General features: G+C 39.9%; 1 protein-coding gene and 1 non-coding gene across 2 annotated transcripts in view; both read right to left on the bottom strand.

Moving 5' to 3' along the window:
* Positions 1–1,558: 1,558 nt before the first annotated feature.
* The window catches only part of LOC122080810 (trafficking protein particle complex subunit 3), a 44,995-nt gene continuing 24,538 nt past the window's right edge, over positions 1,559–22,015 (bottom strand). The window contains exon 5 of the mRNA XM_042647664.1: positions 1,559–1,952. Coding sequence (XP_042503598.1) covers positions 1,830–1,952 — 123 coding nt within the window. The 3' untranslated portion in view covers positions 1,559–1,829. The remainder of the gene's footprint in view (positions 1,953–22,015) is intronic.
* LOC122082906 lies at positions 11,675–11,781 on the bottom strand. Its single transcript, XR_006141447.1, has one exon. It is a non-coding gene; the product is annotated as a small nucleolar RNA R71 (small nucleolar RNA).

Here is a 22,015-nt window from a genome sequence, read left to right as displayed (position 1 = left end):
TAGCTCGCCAATGGAGCCACTAGGCCACAATTGCTGAGGGAATCCATAAGCACGGGAGCCTAAAGGTCCACAATTACATCAAGATACAAACCACCGGAGTCTAAAGGTCCACAAGAAGATGAGACCGAATAAACTCCCACACAAAAGCGAAGGAAAAGACACCGGAGGTAGCATTCCATATCATCAAGTCACCACTACCTTGAGGCCTTCTCCAAATGGTGGGGAGGGCTTGGATTAGCGAAGAGGACAGGGGGCAGGGCTAGGGGAGCAAGAATCACCGTCCAAGATCGAATAGACTAGAGCCATATTATCAGCTCCAAAGTCATACCTAATGCGATCACCATAGAACTCGATAAGCACTCTGTGAGAGTGCCAAGGGTCGAGCCAAAGAATAGTAGAAACTGTCATAGATGTATGAGAAAATCACATTCCTCACAAGATGCTTGAGCCACAACATTTGCTTTCAAAACCAAAGAGGAGTCGGATGAACAAGAAGCAGCCCACATACATAAACCCAATCCATCCAAATGCAAAAGGCATGCTTCCAAAGGAGTTTTGAGAATTCCCACATTGCACGCTTTCTTAATCCAACAGAATATCTCGACCACCTTCAAATTTAAAATTCGAGATAGATAAAGTCTCATGGTCCCTCTATGCCCATCTCGCATTTAAAATTTTCATATTAGCCCATTCATTGACTGATTGTTGAAAGTACAAGGGGAGAAAAACCCACCAGATAGCAAACCATACGGTCCAGTTGTGTCACAATTTGACATTAAGAATTCATGGAATGCTCTCAATCCAATGGTCAGATCTAGCCTACAACAGTTCTCAAATGTGTCAAGAGATACCCCCATGCTTTCCAATGCCCCCACCACCCCCCTCATTTTAATCTTCTTTTATTTTATTTTTTATAACAAAAGAATAATATCACTAAGAGGAAGGAAATATATTTACATCATCATATAGCATTAAGCTAGACCTACTGTTAAGATATGTATACCACCGGCAATATCAGACATATACTGCATCACTGGTATACCACTGGCAATATCAACATATACTGCATCACTGGATTGGTACTGGTTCACTTATGATGGAAAGAGTGTGTTGTAGTTCAAGTAAATATCCAAAAAAATAAAAATAAAAAAAAGAAAGCGTGCCTTAGCTTTGTTAGTCAAGTTGGGGAAAAGCGGAAGTAAACCATGGAAAGAGAACCAAACTTCAGTGATATTCCATCCCTTTTGAGAGACGTTAATCACAGACCTAGAATTCCAATTGCTTCTGCCCCCAGTTGCTGCTTCGTGGTTTCAAACCCAATTTCGATTACATGAAAACGACCCTGAAATAATATGCCAAACACATCCCGAATCTGTGTGCAAGAAGTTAATAGCACCCTTTGGTTACAAACCAAAATAGGGTAGGTCAAAAAGGGAAGAGTCAGATGTTTTTCTAAAATGCATTCTGTATCATCCGTAGTCTGTCAATCAAGGGTGAATCAAGGAATAGTCAATCATGCTCTGTTTTTACCAAAAAAAAAATCATGCTCTGTTGATCGTTTTCTGAAAAGCAGCATCATTGATCATCAGGAGAAACTAATCCATGCAATAGGTCACCCCCTAAATTGGCATGTGACCCAATGCATAATAGGAGATCCATATATCACCATTTCACCAGTTCCCCGTAAACTATGCAAATGGAAATATGAAACTAGAATCTTAATTTTTCAAGAAAAAAAAGGGGGCATTGTCACTTCCAATCATGAGAACAACTTTTCTAACATTTATGAAGAAAATAAAAAACTTAAGCTTATACTCGTGGAAAACAGGTTATTCATCATCCTTGTATGGGTACTCTTCTGGAATTTGTTTCAGAAGTTTCACCCGCAATTCATATGCATCATCTCCTCGGAGCATATCACGTACCCATGTGACTTCAGTCTTCATTGAGACCTGAAACAGGAGGAGGGGGTAATACATATTACAAATAAACAGAGATTGATTAAAAATAAATAGAGAAGCTAAGAAACACATGCACAAATAGACACATACACACACAACACATCAAGAGAAGGGGTGGGTTGGGGGCATATCAAGTGAAGGAACAGATAATGAAAGCATGCAGCAGAAGACTAGACTAACTTTTAACCAGGTAAAACAAACACACATGAATTAATAACAATAATGATCACCAGGCACCCAAGTTATGGGTAACTAAGCTCTCCAACAAGTTGCAATACAACCTATCATGTAACATCATCAGAGTTCACGTCGGTCTTTCCAGAGAACCACTAGAACAATTGCAATAGTTAAGCATCTAATGTTTTTTATTTTTCTGGACTGATTTGTATTCTCAACCTAAGAGTAGGGAGAAAATAGGCCACTAATGCTTTTACTGACAGTTATTACCCTTTCGGGTCAAATTCTTTTGGTGGCATGCACTTAGATAGTGGATCCAGTCCCCTGTACATGAACTTGAAATATGAATTCCATCCTTCAAGACTGCATGTCATAGTTACAAAAGAATCAACAGATCCATTAACTGAAAATTGATCACTACTTGAAAGTTAAAAAAAAAAAGTTGGCACCTTTAATAAAATTTAGAGGTTGCAATAAGCCTGATTGTGATGTCAATTTTGCTCAGATAGGCAAATATGCACAGATCACAAGAAGTTGGCACCTTTAATAAATAAACAGTATCTTGGGAAGTGGACAGGATGCTTGATTGGGACGATGAACCACCTAAGGTGTGTTGACCAACACTGTGACCCACCTTCTCCTCTGTCAAAACTGCCAACTAATCCTTACCATCCAACACATATTTCTGAACCGGGAAATTCATCGAGAACTGGATAATTGACTATCAATAAGCCCAATCCCATATATATATATATATATATTGTTTTAATGTTGAAGAGAACTAAAGGAGCCACTTAAGAGGGTCATAGCCCTAACCAATCACCAACAACTTTACCCCTCAACTACTGCTTAAATTGTGAATGAACTTAAATTAATATATTATGATCCAAATATTTGTAACCACTCCAAACCACAGTCGGCAACCCATGACCTAGCATAGTTTACTACTGCTGGTCAACCAGGTCTCATAACAATGAAAATATCGATCAACAGCAAGGAACTAAATCTCAGGTTTCGAACAGGCTGAAACCAATGAAACCTGGCTGACTGAGGAGTTATGATCCCAACAGAATTAGGGCAGAGTTAGGGCTGAAAAGGGAGATTTTAAGTACAGCAGCTACAGGCCTCTATAGGTCTCAAGACCCTGCTCGAAGTCTCCTTCAGGAAGGGCCTGAATGGTGAATGGTCCTCAAAATCTCAGCCTTAATGGCCAGCTGTTTGGAGAGATCTGTGGCCTTGAAGTTACTCAGAAAATAGCCCAGAATGGGGCTCCGCAAGCCTTGAAAGTCACCCAGATATCAGCAACAGAAGCAGGTCACAGTTGACCTTCAAAGTCTGGTCAAAGGACATTTTGGGTGGCACAACAAACCCTGCAAATATGGATAGAAGCTGCTCCCAGGTTGGACAGTTATGAAAGATCGATGGTCTGTCCAGAACCCTAAGGTACAGCAGAGTCACAGGCCCTGCAGATGTCTCCTCAGAATTCCATTAACAGCTGATCGAATCTCTACAGCTCTCAAAAAAATAATAGAAACAAAAGAAACAGAAACAATGGAGGGATGAGGAGGAAGAAGAAGGATAGTTTGGTTCAGGCCTCCCACCTTCCCCCGGGCATCCCACCCTCTCAAGGTTCTTGGGCATGTCACCCTCTCAATTTCACTCTCATCCATAGAGAAAACTCTCATCTTATATTAATCAAAACTTGTTCACTTATTACAAATAAAGGCCTATTTATAGTTTTGACCAAGCTGATTAAAAAAAAAAAGTAGTAGAAAGGAAATTAATTACTTGGAAACAAAAACTTCCTATGCTAACTAACTAGTTTGCTAAGAAAGAAGCAAATTAGAAACTTGGAGCCTTCTAGAAAGTGAACCAAAACTTTTCATGCTGTGTTTAACCAGCCAAAACTAGAAGACAAAAGGCTGCAGCTTGCTGAGATCGATGGAAGCTATCTTCCCTTTTAGAAACTCAATCGGCCAGCTCAAGGGGCTAGCTCGATTGAGCAGGGTTGGGCTGGCTGGTCCAAAATTGAACCTGGGTCGATGGAACCAGCCATCACCTTCTTTTGCAAGCTTGATCTACACATGGATCAAGGTTTCCACCGAAACTGATGAAATTTCTCACATTTTGACGGTATCCCAGGACTCCGATACCAAATACCATGTGACTTTTAAATTCACTGGTTTCGACCAGTATCGACCAAAATTCCCACATTTCTACCGAAATGTTGGAATTTTCCTCAAAATGTGGGATTTTCGAGTGGACCAATGGGTCGGCCTTTATAAAACCTTTTTAAATGGGAAACTAAGTCTTCTTATTTCAAAATTTCGATCTTCTCCCCCTATTTCTTCTCTATGAAGTGAGAAACTTGGGAAAACACTCCAAATTTTACCCTTGTGCTATCTAATTTTCATTATAAGCTTGGATCTTGCACATTCATAGCAAATCTACCTAAGGAAGGGAGTTGGGACCAAAAAGGTAAATCCCATCTTCCCCAAACCTTATGTGCCATCCTTCGAGAGCACCAATTCGTTTGGATATGGTGGTGCGTATGGACACTATGGTGGATCTTCTACTTTATTTGGACAAAAGGGTAGTTCAGGTGGTGGGTCATCTTTTGTTGACAGTATCTTTGGGTAACCATCCAACCTTGTGTGCCACATCCACATCCTATCACTGTGATTGAACCATTCCCTAGGTTGGGATACCTAGCTGATGTTGATGATGCATTTTATAGATGGGCAGTGACGGACTACCAAAACAACTTGGCCCAAAACATGTCATGGGACTCATATGTGGGCATTCAAAGGAGCGGCTACGACATCTGCAATGGTATGCAGCTCGTGGGCTGGAACCGCGAAGACATTCTACTTGGAATTGACTTTTGAGCGTTGAGTGATATGTTGAGAGATAACTTCCAATTATGTAATATTATTATTTATTTTGAATCCTTTGCATTATGTATTAGGTACTTATATAGATTGTAGACTACATATAATGTAGACTACGTACTTATGTAGTATAGTTTCAGACTTTCAGTCAACGACTCAACATACATTACCAAACTTTGGCTCACCCCACAAGTATGACTCTAGGTGTTTTTTCCAGGAAACTAATTATGTGAATGTGTTAGAAATGTCTAAAATAGGACATGCAAAAAATTAGGCAAAAAAAAAAATTCGAAACCAAAGTATCCACCCAACTAGGAAAAATTCCCTATTTTCCTCAAAATTTCCCAAGTTTCAACCGAAATTTCTGTCTCCCTAAGGGTTGAAACATGGTCGAAACCCAATACCTTGAATCTTGGATCTACATCAGGGGGAGATCAGACCAAAGATCAGAGAGGGGGAGAAATCAGAGGGAGGGGGACTCCAAGCACCATTGGAGATGATGGATGCAATAGGGGCATCTCTAGGGAGGCCAGAGGAGTAGATGGTTCTAGCGTTAACGAAGGAAAAGAAGACACCCGAAGGATGCCAAGGATCAAGCTAGAGGGACGTGGAGGAACCGTCCCTGAGGGAGGAGGAGATGGCAGCAAGAGAGTGGGTCTAGCTTGAAGGTTATTGCACCAAACCCAGGAAAACATCAGTAGAAGGAGAGACAATCCAAAGGGATTCCTTGAGGAGGAGAGAGGAGTAGACCCAGGAGACTCAAATACTATTTTATTTGGAGGCAAGCTTCCAAATAAGCTTGTGGATGCTTACAAAATTGACATCTTTGATTCTTTGGAGGCCCAGGCCACCTTTAGCTTTGAGGTAAACAAAGACCAACTAAGAATGTGAAGGAATTTGGCTGAATCCACTCCTTTCCAGAGGAAGTGATGCAGTGAAAATGCGGTAGGTTGAGATATCGTTCTAACACAGACGAACCCTTAAATCCACAAGGTAGATAAAACCCTAATTCCAAAGAGGAAGAAAAGCAAAACAACTGCTTTCGATTAAAAATTGGAGTGTCCTACAAATGTGCCAATGTGACCTTATATAGTTAGGTCACTTTTAAGGAAGGGCAGAAATGTAAAAACAAGCAACTAGGGTAAAAAAACTTAAAAATAATAGGAAACTATTAGAACCCAAAATTCTGCGACCAAACTTTGGGGCTCCATTACGGGCTTAAACGGATGAATTGGAAAAATCTTGTGCAGGCCTAGTTGTCCAGACGAACTAGGCCATTTTCGCCGATGTGCTGCCTGCCATTTCTGAATTGGGGTTACGACTCCCGTGACACTGGCCGAGTCAAAAGATGTGGTTCCAAGGTCCAGCTGTATTGTTGAAAATGCTGAAAATTCACGGAGGATCAGTTAGTATCTTCGGCCTGACCATTTAGTCTTCCGTCAGTCCAAACAATCTAGGAACTCCTCCGAGACCTCCTCTACATCAATCCCTCCCACTTGTGAAGAACTCATCCTTGAGTTACAGTTCCACTAAAGTGGCGCTCCTGGCGGTAAGTACTCGTACAGGTCTGTAACATTAAAAGTCTTTGAGATAGCCATGTCATCGGGCAGGTCCACTACATAGGCATTATCATTAATCTTCTACAGGATCTTGTAAGGCCCATACTTCTTAGGCTTCAACTTGTTGTAAGAGCCTACTGGGAATCGCTCCCTCACAAAGAAAACCATGACCATGTCTCCCTTTTGGAAGACCTTAGACCGGCGGTGCTGATCAAAGGCTGCCTTGAACTTGGCATTATATGCTTCCAACCTCTCTTGAACCTACTCTTGGACAGAACGAACTTGCTCTACCATTTGTTCTGCAATCGCACTTGAATCAAGGAGTCTTGGTAATTGGGCCAGATCAAATGCATGTCATGGAGTCTTTCGATAAACAACCGAAAAGGGGGACATCTAAATAAAGCTGCAGATGGCACTATTGAAAGCAAATTATGCTTGGGCAAGATCACTATCCCACTGCTTTGGCTTGTCCCCACATATGCTATGAATTAAGTTCCCCAATGTTCTATTCACCACTTCGGTCTACCCATCAGTTTGGGGGTGAGCAGTGTTGCTGTATTTCAAACTGGTACCGAACCTTCTCTATAGGGTGGTCCAAAAAACAGCAAGGAACTTGGTGTCACAATCAGAAACAATGGACGTAGGTGCACCATGTAGTCTCACGAACTCCGAGAAGAATAACTTAGCCACATAAACTGCATCTGATGTCTTCCGACACGGAATGAAGTGCAACATTTTGGAGAATCGATCCACCACCACGAGCACAAAATCAACACCTCGCTGGGTCCTTAGGAATCCCAGTACAAAATTCATACTTAGGTCCTCCCAAATATCCTTCGGCATTGGCAATGGCATTTATAACCCCGTGTTCTGACCCTAACCCTTAGCTACTTGACGGACTAGGCACTTCCTCATGATGGTTGCAAGATCCTTCTTCAGTTGGGGCCAATAGTACCTTTCTTCGATACTTGCTATAGTTGTCAAGCCCCAAGTGTCCACTTAGCCCACTATCATGTAAGTCTTGAATCACCTTCTTTCGCAAGGACATCCATGGGATGCAGAGCTGGTTTCCCTTGAACAGATAGTTGTCTAACACATGAAAGTCTCTTGTAGGCTGCTTCTACAAGCATTTCTCCCAATTCTCAACGAAGTCTTCATCTGCCTCATATAGATCCTTCATGCATTCAAACCCAACAACCTCGGCACTTCACATGACTAGGAGAGCAGCTCTCCTACTCAGAGCATCTACAACCTTGTTGGTGGCACCCGATTTATGCTTAATCACATAAGAAAATTGTTCCAGAAAAGATGCCCACCAAGCATGCATTTTGTTGATGTGTTTCTGCCCCTTGAAATACTTCAGGGATTGATAATTAGAATAGACAATGAACTCCTAAGGGAGTAAATAACTCTCCCAAGTTTTCAAGGCACGGAACACCGCATACAACTCCTGCTCATATGTTGACCACTTCTATCTAGCTTCATTTACCTTCACTGTGGAATGCTACTGGCTGATGCTCTTAGGACAGCAAAGCACCAATTCTCACTCCACAAGCATTGCACTCTAGCTCAAACACCTTATCAAAGTTAGGTAGAGCAAGGACTGGCACATTTGTCAGCTTCTCCTTGATCATCACAAAGCTCTAGGCGGCTTCATCAGTCCAATGGAACCTCCCTTTCTTAATGCAGTCGGTTACTGGGGCCACTATGCTACTAAAGTTTCGAATAAATCAGCGGTAGAAAGTTTCTAATACATGGAAATTGCAAACTTCGGTGACACTAGTTGGGACTGGCCATTCTTTGATAGCACACACTTTCTCATCATCAACATGAATTCCTTTGGCACTAACTACAAATCTCAAGAATATCAGACGGTCTGTCATGAAGCTGCACTTCTTCAGGTTGATATATAACTTATTATCCGCAACATAGTCAATATTTGTCTCAAATGATCCAAGTGTTCTTCCTCACTGCCACTATAGATCAAGTTATCGTCAAAGTAAACTACAACAAACTTTCCAATAAAAGGTTTTAGTACCTGGTTCACCAGCCGCATGAAGGTACTGGGTGCATTGAATAATGCAAAAGCATCACTAACCACTTGTATAGGCCCTCCTTGGTCTAGAAGGTAGTCCTCCATTCACCTCCAGCCCTAATACGAATTTGGTGATATCCACTGCACAAATCTTTGTGAACAACTTGGACCCCCCAGCTTATCAAGCATGCCATCCAACCAAGGAATTAGAAATCGGTATCTAACTGTTACCTTATTAACAGCACAACTATCTACGCACATCCTCCAGGTATCATCCTTCTTCGGTGTTAACAAAGCCGGGACAGCACATGGACTCATACTCTCCCGAATATGTCCCTTTCGTAGCAACTCCTCAATCTTCTCTTTCATGGCATTACTCTTGATGAGCACATTTATGTGTGAAATCTAGTGTAGTAAAACATGCATTTTACATATTTAGAATGAAGCTACCTTGGGTTTTACTCTCTTTTTGCAGGTTTTATAATTTCAAGGCCTTAAGGACTATCGGGCGCTATATCTCCAATTTTACACGTAAAGAGGTCCTATTTCTTTTCATAGTTGCGAAGAGGACGAAATTCTGAGCAAGATGGACGTGTTCAATTGCAAGTACACATTTGTTTGGTCAACCGTACAAGTGATTATTCTTTTCGGGCCAGAAAAAGAATAATGGATCAGAACTGAACCGAGATACAGAACCAGCCCATCTGCAATTATCCCAAGGGCATAAGGAATATTCCAAATGCCAACAAGGATCGATGGGCCACATCCTTAAGTGATTGAAGATCCGTTTTTGGTAACAACTACCTAGCGTAGTTGGTGAGTTGTGGTGTGCAAAATCCCTTGCTTATTAGGAGGTCTCAAGTTCGAACCTCTTAGCAAAAAGAAAAAACAAGGGCATGAATGAAATTTTCCATTAAAATAGAATATTGTCCAAATCCAAGCAAGAAAAATCAGCCAAAGGGGGTTTCTTGCGCAAGAAGAGAGAAAAATAGAAAAAGGGAGAAAAAATAGGAAAAAAAAAGGCAAGAAAAATTGTGGGAGATCTCTCTCCACACATTTTCTCTCTTCTCTCTCCACTTCATCAACAAGATTAAAAAAAAAATCTTTTTTTTAAAAGATAAAATCGTTAGCTTCCCTCCCTCATTCTCTATATAATAGAATTAACACAAGAGGAGGAGGCAATTCATTCTTCTTCTAGGGTTTTTTCTTAGTTGCTCTATCTCTTTTTCTAGTTTTCTCTTTCTCTAGCTCTAGTTCTAGGTTTATGCTTTAACACTTTTGTAAGTTCTTCTTTTTATTCAATTAATGCAAGCAATCTTGTTTTTTATTCAGTCTTTTATTTTTATTGTTTAAACAATTGAAGTTGTAATTTTCAAGTTCTAGTTCTAGGCTTAGTTCTAGGTGACAAGAATAAGCTATGAAGCATGTCTTTCAAGCTCAATTTTTTTTTCTTCAGATTTGTTTTCTCTAGTACTAGAAATTTCAGATTTGGTTTATTCCAGATCTGGTTTTTAGTACTGGTAGTATCTCAAATCGATCAAGTTTTCAGTTCAAGGGTTGAAGTGTAAGTAAGTAGGCTCTTTCAGTAGTCTTCTCTCTCCCCTCTCATTCCCTCTTCTGACTACCCTTTCTTTCTTAATTTAGGATTTTAATTTCAGTCGTTACATTATTGCTATCCCTTTCCTCCAAGGTTCATGGCTAGTGTATGTGTTGGCTTTGCCCCTTCTAGCCATAGAACCATCAATTTATTGGTTTTATTTTAATTGTCTCCCTTTCCCTAAAGCGAAGTAGAGTAACCCTTGTAAGAGTGACTCTCTGGTCAAGTAGGGAAGCTCATATTATGATGCATCCCTCGGGCAAAGTAGAGAAACCTACTTGTGAGTCTCTCTCTAGCTTTGTCCACTTTCTTTTACTTTATTTTTATTTCAACATTTTTTTTCCTTCGTTGCTTTTTAATTGCGTGGGGTGTTTATTTTCAGCTATTTATTTATTTAATTTTAATTGCGTGGCTTGCATGTTTAAATTCTTAGATGACGAATGGTTAGGACGTTGTTTTAGATACATATGTTTAGGACAGTAATTAGAATTAGATCACAATCATTAATCGGTTCACTTTCGTATTATTAAAAGAAACAAAAAAATAAAGTGGCTGCTCTCCCTGTGTTCGACCCGTAGCTACACTAATTTGTATGCTTGTGGTTACATTTTAAAATCTCAAACAAGTTTTTGGCGCCGTTGCCGGGGAGACAGTTCCATGTTATTTTTCGCTTTTTTTTGGTAAATCGGAGTGCTTTGTTTGTTTTGTTTTGTTTTTCATTTTCTTTTATTGAATTCCTAAGAAGAACAACTTGCAATAATAGTTGTATCGGTGGAGGTCGTCATGCCTCACAGTATGATAAAGACAGGTTTCGCCCTATAGCAGTACCTCAGGAATTGACCTGAGCAACCCCGGATACCTGCCGGTAAGCTCCCAAAATTCCAAAAAAAATCATAAAAAGTCATAAAAAAAAAGTTTTGCTATCCATTCTTTTGTGCTTGTCTTACTCTAGTTGTGGGTAGTTTTCTGTTGCATGAGTGTTAGGTGGGTACGTAATCCTAAGAATCGGCTAAAAAGAAGAGATCCAACAAGTAGTAACCCTATATGTTTGCTCTCTTTAAAACCTTTCAATATGGGAGACCAACATCAAAACCCTTCACCTAAATCTATAAAAGATAGGTTCTACCCTGCTAGAACAGCCCAACCTTCCTACATAGTTCTACCACAAGCCCAGGGTAACAATTTTGAACTCAAATCTCAATACATCACTATATTGCCCCACTTTTATGGCCTCTGAGAATGCATACCTATTTCTAAGGGAATTTGAAGAGGTATGTGTTCTAATTAAGATCCAACAGCTTTCTGATGATGTTGTTTAGCTTAGGTTTATCACTTTTGCATTAAAAGACCAAGCTAAGAAGTGGTTGTATGGGTTACCTAAAAATTCCATAACCTCATGAGAACAGTTCACAGTTGTCTTCCTTAAGAAGTTTTTCCCAACTCACAAGACCAATAAGCTTAGAAGTGATATCCTTCAGTTTAGGCAAAAGCCTAGTGAGTCCTTTTCCAAACTGCTGGAGAGATTCAAGGATCTACTCCAAGAATGCCCTCACCATGGCCTAGACTTATGGCATTTATGTCAAATAATTTATGAGGGCATTGATCACCCAACTAAACAAATGATAGAGTCTATGTGCCCTGAGGGATTCACATCCTTTACAGATGAAGGAAAGGCATGGGAATTCTTACTTGACTTAGCTGACAAAACCCGTGAGTGGGAATCCACCTAAGAGAGTGAAAGAACCATAGGATGAAAAGGATATTTTGTGGATGGGATAGTAGCCAAGGAAGCCCCATTTGGACAGTCTAATCAAGAGAATTGAGGCTATTGTTCCTAGAGAGCCATCATCAGTCAATTTGGTTAAGATTTGCGCTTGGTGCCAGACCCCTGGGCATGTCATAGAAGAATGCCCCAACACCTCTGGGGGCACTTCTAATGATAATGTTAATGCCTTATACCAGAATAATCCATATAATAACACCTACAATCCAGGATGGAGAAATCACCCAAATTTCTCTTGGAATCAGGGCAACCAAGCAGGGCCTTCTAATTTTCATAATCAAGGTCAACCTGGACCCCAAAGGCCTCCCTTTGCACAACAATCTTTTTCCCAAAATACTTTTCTTAGGTCAAATGTAGGACCTCAAGCTAGTTTTCCTAGGGCCCCTCTCCTATCACTTATCAGCAACCCCCTGGGTTTACCAACACTGGAGAGGCAAGTAGAATAAGTGACTTAGAAAAAAATATGACCCTCCTCATGACAAGCCATCAAAATCTTATAAGAAAACTCACCCAAGTTATCTCAATTATACGTGAGAGGGAGAAAGAAACTTTACCCAGTCAGCCAGAGCCTAACCCTAGGCATCATCAGCCTGTTAGTTCACAAGCACCAACTAATGCACAACTGAATGTAGTACAAGGTCAGATCCAACAAGGGCCTTCTAACCAATGTAATGTTGTTTATGCCCTTAGGAGTGGAAAAGAGTACCAACAGAGCGTTCCTATACCTTTCCCAGCTATTACTCCTGTTAACTCTCCTTCAGTTGAGGACACAAGTGTGCCTTTTGTTCCAGGTTCGTCTGATGAACCTAAAGATTCTTTTGAAATTAAAGATGATTTGGTAAAGGAAACAAAAAATGATTCTTCTGAAAAAGGACAAATCCCTAACAGTCCTTATGTTCCTCCTGTCCCATTTTCTAATCGCTTGGTAGACAAAAAGATGGCTTCCATGGATAAAATTTTAGAAGTCTTCAAAAAGGTAGAAGTAAACATCCCTCTTTTGGATGCCATATCCCAGATCCCCGCCTATGCAAAGATACTGAAAGATTTGTGTACTCACAAACGTATCACTAGTGTGCCCAAAAAAGCATTCTTGGTAGATAACATTAGTTCCATAATTACTCAGCCCATAGTAGCTAAGTATAAGGATCCAGGGAGCCCTACAATATCCTATGTCATAGGCAACACCTAGCATGCCTTACTTGACCTTGGCGCAAGTGTGAATCTTTTACCTTACCATGTGTACAAGCAACTAGGATTGAGATAATTGAAAGCCACTGAAACTACTCTTCAGTTGGCAGATAGGTCTGTTAAGATTCCTAAAATGATGGTTGAGGATGTCTTACTAAAGGCAGGGGAATTAATTTTTCCTATTGATTTCATTGTGTTAGATACCAAGCTCTTCTCAACCAAGGATGAGATCCTAATAATTCTAGGAAGACCATTCTTGGCTACCAATAATGCATTAATCAACTACCAGAATGGTTTCCTAAGGTTGTCTTTTGGCAACCAAACTGTTGAGTTTAACATGTTTAGTATAGGCAAGTAACCACATATGGAAGAAGAGATCAATATGCTTGAGGATTTTCTAGATTTTCTGATGATTTAATTACCAACTTTGATATTGATTTTGATTCAGAATTCCAAGAGTGTGTGGATGAGTTGGATGATGATAGTGAAAATTTATTTTCTTAAGTCTTAAGACACCTGTGGAGCCCTTAGGACCCCCTTCCAATTCCATTCCCAAACCTTCCATAGTTGAGCCCCCTAAGTTAGATCTTAAGGAGTTGCCATCTAATTTGAGGTGTGCTTTCCTAGGACCTGACCAGACTCTTCCTGCAATAATTTCTTCAAATTTGACTTCTAGCCAGGAAAAGGAGTTACTTAAAGTGTTAAAAGATAATAAGAAAGCCCTAGGTTGGACTACGGTTGATATCAAGGGTATAAGCCCTTCTATTGTGCAACAGCATATACCTCTTATGGAGGATTCCAAACCATCCACGGAACCCCAAAGAAGAGCTAATCCAATAATAATGGAAGCCATTAAGAAAGAGATCCTAAAGTGCTTGGATCATGGAATAATTTATCCAATTTCTGACAGCCAATGGGTAAGCTTAGTTCACGTAGTGCCTAAGTAGTCTGGGGTGACTATAGTTCTCAATGCCAATAATGAACTAATTCCAACCCGTGTCCAATCAGGGTAGAGAGTGTGCATAGACTACCGGAAACTTAATGTAGCAACCTGGAAGGACCACTTCCCATTGCCATTCATTAACCAGATGTTAGAGAGATTAGCTGGACATGAATACTATTGTTTTCTTGATGGATATTCCAGCTATAACCATATCCCAATTGCTTTAGAGGACCAACATAAGACCACTTTTACCTGCCCATATGGAACATTTGCTTATAGGCGTATGCCCTTTGGGCTTTGCAATGCCCCTGCTACGTTCCAACGATGCATGATGAGCAACTTTTCTAACATGGTCGAAAAATTCTTAAAAGTATTTATGGATGACTTTTCAATTCATGGGAATTCCTATTCTGAATGTCTTCATCATCTTTCCCTAGTTTTGAAAATGTGCATATCTAAGAATTTGGTTTTGAATTGGGAGAAATGTCATTTTATGGTTAAATCTGGTATTGTTTTAGGCCATGTAATATCCAAGGAGGGAATTAAGGTAGATAGAGCCAAAGTGGATTTAATTGGTAATTTACCACCTCCTCAATCTGTTAAGGACGTCCGGTCTTTTCCAGGGCATGCAGGCTTTTACAGAAGGTTTATTAAGAACTTTAGTCGGTTAGCCCGACCTCACTTCATTACTTGTCAAAGCTCAAACTTTTGAGTTTTCTAAAGAGTGCTTAGAATCCTTCAAACAACTTAAGAAGGAGTTGACCAATGCACCCATTGTTCAACCACCTGTTTGGACTGAACCTTTTGAACTGATGTGTGATGCTTTGGATTTTGCCATAGGAGCGGTTTTAGGTCCAAGGATTAATAAGTTGCCCACTGTCATTTACTATGCTAGTAAGATCTTAAATGATGCACAACTCAATTATACAACCATTGAAAAAGAATTTTTAGTTGTTGTGTTTGCATTAGAAAAGTTTCAGTCTTACTTAGTTGGTTCACATGTGGTGGTGTATACGGATCATTATGCTCTTAAATACCTAGTTCAGAAGAAGGATGCCAAAGCCCGTCTCATTAGGTGGGTTTTACTTTTGCAAGAGTTTGATTTAGAAATTAGGGATAAGAAAGGAATTGAAAACCTAGTTGCAGACCGTTTATCCCGGCTTCCCAATTCCTTGACTGTCAATTCGCCAGTCAACGAGAACTTTCCAGATGAACAGTTATTTGCAGTGTCCAATGAACCATGGTTTGTTGACATTGTCAACTTCTTAGTTTCAAGTGTGACTCCAGATCACTAGTCCACCCAAGATAAGTATAGGTTTCATTCCCAAGTTAAGCACTTTTTCTGGAATGATCCTTATTTGTTTAAGATATGTCCGGATCAGATTATCCGACAATGTGTTCCTGATCATGAGCAACATTCTATTCTCTTTTTGCCATGATTATGCATGTGGTGGACACTTTGGACCTAAAAAGACTGCCGCAAAGGTTCTCCAATGCGGATTTTATTGGCCCACTCCTTTTAGAGATGCTTTTGATTTTTACAAGGCTTGTCTCGCCTACCAGTCTTTTGGCTGTATCAATAAGAGGAATATGATGCCCCTCAACCCTATTTTGGTAGTTGAGATCTTTGATGTATGAGGCTTCGATTTCATGGGACCATTCTCTAATTCCTTTGAGAATTTGTACATACTTTTGGTTATTGATTACGTTTTTAAATGGATAGAGGCCATACCTTGTAAATTTAATGACCACAAAGTGGTGGTCCAGTTTCTCAAAGAGAACATTTTTTTCCGATTTGGTGCACCACGTGTAATAATTAGTGATAGGGGTACTCATTTTTGTAATCGGCCTTTTGAGGCTTTAATGAAAAAGTATGGAATTACCCATAAGTTATCTACCCCTTATCACCCCCAAACTAGTGGCCAAGTGGAGGTGTCTAATAGGCAGATCAAACAAATCTTGGAGAAAACTGTTAATCCCAACCATAAGGATTGGTCCCTTAGGCTCATTGATGCCTTGTGGGCCCATCGGACTGCATTCAAGACTGACCTTAGTTAGTCCCCCTACCGTTTGGTGTATGGGAAAGCTTGTCACTTACCAGTTGAGTTGGAGCATATGGCCTTTTGGGCCATCAAGAAGCTCAACTTTGATTTGTCTGATGCGGGAATTCATCGTAAGCTCCAACTATCTAAGTTAGAGGAACTTAGGAATAATACCTATGAAAGTTCTAGGATTTATAAGGAAAAGACAAAAGCTTTCCATGATAAGCACATTCTGTGTAAATCTTTTGCAATTGGTGATAAAGTCTTATTATACAACTCTCGATTGCATCTTTTCCCTGTTAAGCTTAGATCCCGATGGGATGGACCGTTTATTGTCCATAATGTATATCCCCATGGGGCTGTGGAGATTCTGAATCCAGGAACAGGGGTAATTTCGAAGGTTAATAGTCAACGTTTGAAACCATTCCTCGAGTTTCCTACTACTGGTAGTGAAGAGGTCATGGATCTCCATGAACCTCTTTACACTGATGACTAACTTTTAATCAGGTATGACCCCCTTGCATTATCTTCGCTTTTAATTCTTTCCATGCATTGAAGACATTGCATAACTTAAGTGTGGGGGAGGGAAACCAGTTTTTGCTTTTTCCACTTTGTTTTGTTTGTTTTTCTTTTTATTTTTGAACTTGCTAAGGATGAAGTCCTACTTTGGCTTTTGGCTAATGATCATACCATTCAGTTGCTTGATGTATGAAAATAAAAGTTTTGATTAAGGTACCCATTTTGAACGTATAAAAACCTTGTTGAGAAAAAAGAAACAAGCTTGTGTCTTGAGATGGGACTTTCTTTTGAAAAATAAGAGACCCTTGTTTTATGATGTTGAACCAGATGTAAGTCTGTGGGTTCCTTGTACTTTTGATTTGGAGTTGAGACATTCTTTTTAATTTGGCATAAGTTGACAAATGCACAAGTGTGGAACGCAGTATAAAGAAAAATAAGAGTTGATTCCCTTGGAACTAGACAGGGCATTGTGCCTCAGGAAGCGTGGTGTCTTGATCGAAATTCCTAGGGAGGAAACTTCTGAAAGAACTCTAGCATCACTGTCTTTGTGGGCATATGCAAAAAAGCAAAGCTACATAGTAACTTGGGTGTCTGGTGTTTGCTCCACCATGTCATTCAGGCCAAAAGTAGTGGAGTAGAATAGAGTTTATTAAGCAAAAAAAGGAGAAAAAAATATGCAAATGTCATTAATGCGAGGTAACATGTTTGGTCAAAAAAACTCCAACGCCTTAGTTATTGGTTCCCTATTTCTTCACAAGTGGTTTTGCCTTAAGATAAGGATGTTTCGGAAGAGACGAAGTGAGTTCCAAATTAAGAAATATGCTAGTGCCTGGAATTGATAAAGGGTAATAAAAGTTCAAGTGTGAGGGTCCCTTGTAAGAGGAATTATCTTTGCTCCGGATCGGTATGGCCCTTACCTTTAGTCAAGGTTGGGATTTATTTATTCTGAATTTTGAGTGTATATTCACTGCAAACACCCAAGAGATACAACTCGTCCACTATGGTGACCTAGGGGTTTAAAGGCTTGTTGCACATACTAAGTGCAACCATGATTCCTACGAAAGTGAGTTAGGTTTTTTTGTTTTTATTCTTTTTGTTTTTATTTTGCTCGAGGACTAGCAAAGTCCAAGTGTGGGGAATTCTGATGAGCACATTTATGTGTGAAATCTAGTGTAGTATAACATGCATTTTACATATTTAGAATGGAACTACCTTGAGTTTTACTCTCTTTTTGCAGGTTTTATAATTTCAAGGCCTTAAGGACTATCGGGCGCTATATCTCCAATTTTACACGTAAAGATATCCTATTTCTTTTCATAGTTGCGAAGAGGACGAAATTCTGAGCAAGATGGACTTGTTCAATTGCAAGTACACATTCGTTTGGTCAACCGTATAAGTAATTATTCTTTTCGGGCTAGAAAAAGAATAATGGATCAGAACTGAACCGAGATGCAGAACTAGCCCATCTGCAGTTGTCCCAAGGGTATAAAGAATATTTCAAATGCCAACAAGGATCGATGGACTACATCCTTAAGTGATTGAATATTCGTTTTTTGTAACTACCTAGCATAGTTGGTGAGTTGTGGTGTGCAAAATCCCTTGCTTATTAGGAGGTCTCAAGTTCGAACCTCTTAGCAAAAAGAAAAGATAAGGGCATGGATGGAATTTTCCATTAAAATAAAATATTATCCAAATCCAAGCAAGAAAAATCGGCCAAAGGGGATTTCTTGCGGAAGAAGAGAGAAAAATAGAAAAAGGGAGAAAAAATAAGAAAAAAAAGGCAAGAAAAATAGTGGGAGATCTCTCTCCACACGTTTTCTCTCTTCTCTCTCCTCCACTTCATCAACAAGATTAAAAGAAGAAAAAAATCTTTTTTTTTTAGAAGCTAAAATCGTTAGCTTCCCTCCTCCGTTCTCTATATAATAGAATTAACACAAGGGGAGGAAGCAATTCATTCTTCTTCTAGGGTTTTTTCTTAGAGCATTCATTCTTCTTCTAGGGTTTTTTCTTAGTTGCTCTCTCTTTTTCTAGTTTTCTCTTTCTCTAGCTTTAGTTCTAGGTTTATGTTTTAAACACTTTTGTAAGTTCTTTTTATTCAATTAATGCAAGCACTCTTGTTTTTTATTCAGTCTTTTTATTTTTATTATTTAAACAATTGAAGTTGTAATTTTCAAATTCTAGTTCTAGACTTAGTTCTAGGTGACGAGAATAAGCTATGAAGCATGTCTTTCAAGTTCAATTTTTTTTTCTTCAGATTTGTTTTCTCTAGTACTAGAAATTTCAGATTTGGTTTATTCCAGATCTGGTTTTTAGTACTGATAGTATCTCAAATCGATCAAGTTTTCAGTTCAAGGGTTGAAGTTCACGTAATTAGGCTCCTTCAGTAGTCTTCTCTCCCCCCTCTCATTCCCTCTTCTGACTACCCTTTCTTTCTTAATTTAGGATTTTAATTTCAGTCGTTACATTATTGCTATCCCTTTCCCCCAAGGTTCATGGCTAGTGTATGTGTTGGCTTTGCCCCTCCTAGCCATAGAACCATCATTTTATTGTTTTTATTTTAATTGTCTCCCTTTCCCTAAAGCTAAGTAAAGTAACCCTTGTAAAAGTGACTCTCTGGTCAAGTAGGGAAACTCATATTATAATGCATCCCTCGAGCTAAATAGAGAAACCTACTTGTAAGTCTCTCTCTAGCTTTATCCCCTTTCTTTTACTTTATTTTTATTTCAGCATTATTTTTCCTTCATTGCTTTTCAATTGCGTGGGGTGTTTATTTTCAGCTATTTATTTATTTAATTTTAATTGCGTGGCTTGCGTGTTTAAATTCTTAGATGACGAATGGTTAGGACGTTATTTTAGATACATATGTTTAGTATGGTAATTAGAATTAGATCACAATCATTAATCGGTTCACTTTCGTATTATTAAAAGAAGCAAAAAAATAAAGTGGCTGCTCTTCCTGTGTTCGACCCGTAGCTACACTGATCCGTAAGCTTGCGGTTATATTTTAAAATCTCAAACAACTCTCTTTCGGATTCATTCTATAATGTGACAAATTTGGTAATCTAGCTCCATGAATTAGATAAATGTGGTGCTGGATGTCTCTTATAGGAGGTAGCTCATTGGGCACATCATCAAGGTCATCAGGGGTGATTTCTCTGAATTCCTTAGGCAAGGGCTCCACACCATAGGTGTATCAACTAGTTGGGCTGAAGCCCCCCTTCACTACCAGGGCAAATACCATACCAACCTTCTTCATATCTGCAACAAACTCGCAACACAGAGATGGAGGGGAAGGCTTTCTTCGTTGTTGTGGATGTGTCGGATTGGTTGACCTTGCTCTCCCTTAGTAGAATGGAAATCTTCTTATTCCACCAAAAGGTGTAAATATTTTGTTGACCCCGATGGGTGTTATCAACATCATGTTGCCATGGTCTACCGTGCAAAAGATGAACTGCATCCATACCCACCACATCATAGGTAATATTCTCATTATAAGATTTTCCAATAGAAATAGGAACATAGCAAATTTTAGTTACCTCAATAGATGTCCCCTTCTTAATCTAGCCAATCTGATAAGGAAGAGGATGTGGTTCTGTAGGTAGTTCCAAGTGCTTGACTAGTGCCTTTGAAACGATCTTTTCACAATTGTCATTGTCAATAATCAGATTGCACACCTTCTGCTTGACAGAAACTAAGAGTGGAAAATCTGATGGCGTTGAGACACTTTGGCTTGTCTAAGGGCCAAGAGTATTTTCTGAATGACGCACGCTAATAGCTCGGCCTCTTCTTCAACGAACTCAGCATTCTCCAACTCATCTTCATCCTGGTTCTCCTAATCAATCCCCTCTTTATGTTCATCTAACCCTACTGATGTCACTTGAGGGCACTCATTAGATCTATGGCCTGGTTCTCCACACCTGTAACACTTATCAACGAAGGCTCCTCTACTCCCTGCATTGTTCCCAACCGCTGGAGTGATGTTAAAACCACCATTAATAGAGCTTCAGTTAGGGCTAGGGGTAACAGATCAAGTGGGAATGGTAGGTGATCGATTTTCTGTACTAGGGAATTGTCGTGGGGCCTCCATCGGGGGTCGACGTCCAGGTTGCCTGGTAGATAGTCGTTCTGCCTTTAAAGCCATATTATGAGCCTTCCCCCTACTGAAAACACGTTTTGTAGCCCCATGCGATCTTGGATTGAGTACTTCAACCCATTGATATATCGGGCCACTTTGCTCCTCCATATCTGACAGGCCGCAACAGGACGACAATCGAAGAAATCCTTCACCTTGAATGCAGTTTTGGTAATGCTGGAATAGGTATTGCTGATAATCTTGGGGTTAAAAACCTAGCCTATAGAAGTTGTTTCATCAGGCACTAAGTTCAGATAGGCCCCTTTTGTTGCCACTGGCTAGAGTTTTGGTCTTGGTCCCACTAAGAAGCAACTCCTCCACGCAACTTGTACGCCACTATCTTGATTTGCCTCTCCTCAGGTACAACCATCATATCGAAGAACTTCTCAACTTTATAGACCCAGTCAAGGAAAACAAAGAACTTCTCAACTTCATACACCCAGTTAAGGAAAGCTTTACTGTCTAAGTTCCCAGAGAAGTTCGAAATATCCACCTTTAGACGGTACCATCAGCATCGCAATTCTGCCTTTGCCGATGTGCACCAATTTGAGTTGCAAATCCCTTGATTTCATCTTCTGAATCTTCATCATCATAAACGGGATGTCTACAAGGTTGAACAGGAGCCGAAGGAACGACAGGTCAACTTGGGTGAAGACCATTAGCACGATTATTCCCGCCTCCTTGATTTTCGTTGATTCTGAAGGCTGTAATAGCATCACAGATCTCCTGAAACCCATGCTCCATAGCTTGTTGCTGATTGGTGCCAACGCTACCCATAGGGCTTCGATTCCACGATCAACGTTCATTCGAGAAACTTCTCCGTCGTTTGACATACCAGGTCACTGAAGAGCTCTAAAACCATTTGACGCAGTGAAAATGCGGTGGGTTAGATATTGTTCTAACACAAACGAACCCTCAAATCCACAAGGTAGATAAAACCCTAATTCCAGAGAGGAAGAGTAAAACGGAGTGTCTTACAAATGTGTCGAAGTGCCCTTATATAGTTTGGTCACTTCTAAGGAAGGGCAAAAATGTAAAAACAAGCAACTAGGGTAAAACAAAAGGTAAACAAAACAGAAAACTAGTAAAACCCTAAATGGATGAATCGAATAAATCTTGTGTTGGCCTAGTTTTCCAGACAAATTGGGCCATTTTTGCCTCTAGAGCATTGCCTGCCATTTCCGAATT

The sequence above is a fragment of the Macadamia integrifolia genome, chromosome 6 (assembly GCF_013358625.1).
Source record: "Macadamia integrifolia cultivar HAES 741 chromosome 6, SCU_Mint_v3, whole genome shotgun sequence".
Lineage (NCBI taxonomy): Eukaryota > Viridiplantae > Streptophyta > Magnoliopsida > Proteales > Proteaceae > Macadamia > Macadamia integrifolia.
The sequence above is the reverse complement of the archived record's forward strand: the minus strand, read 5'-3'. Positions and strand labels throughout refer to the sequence as shown.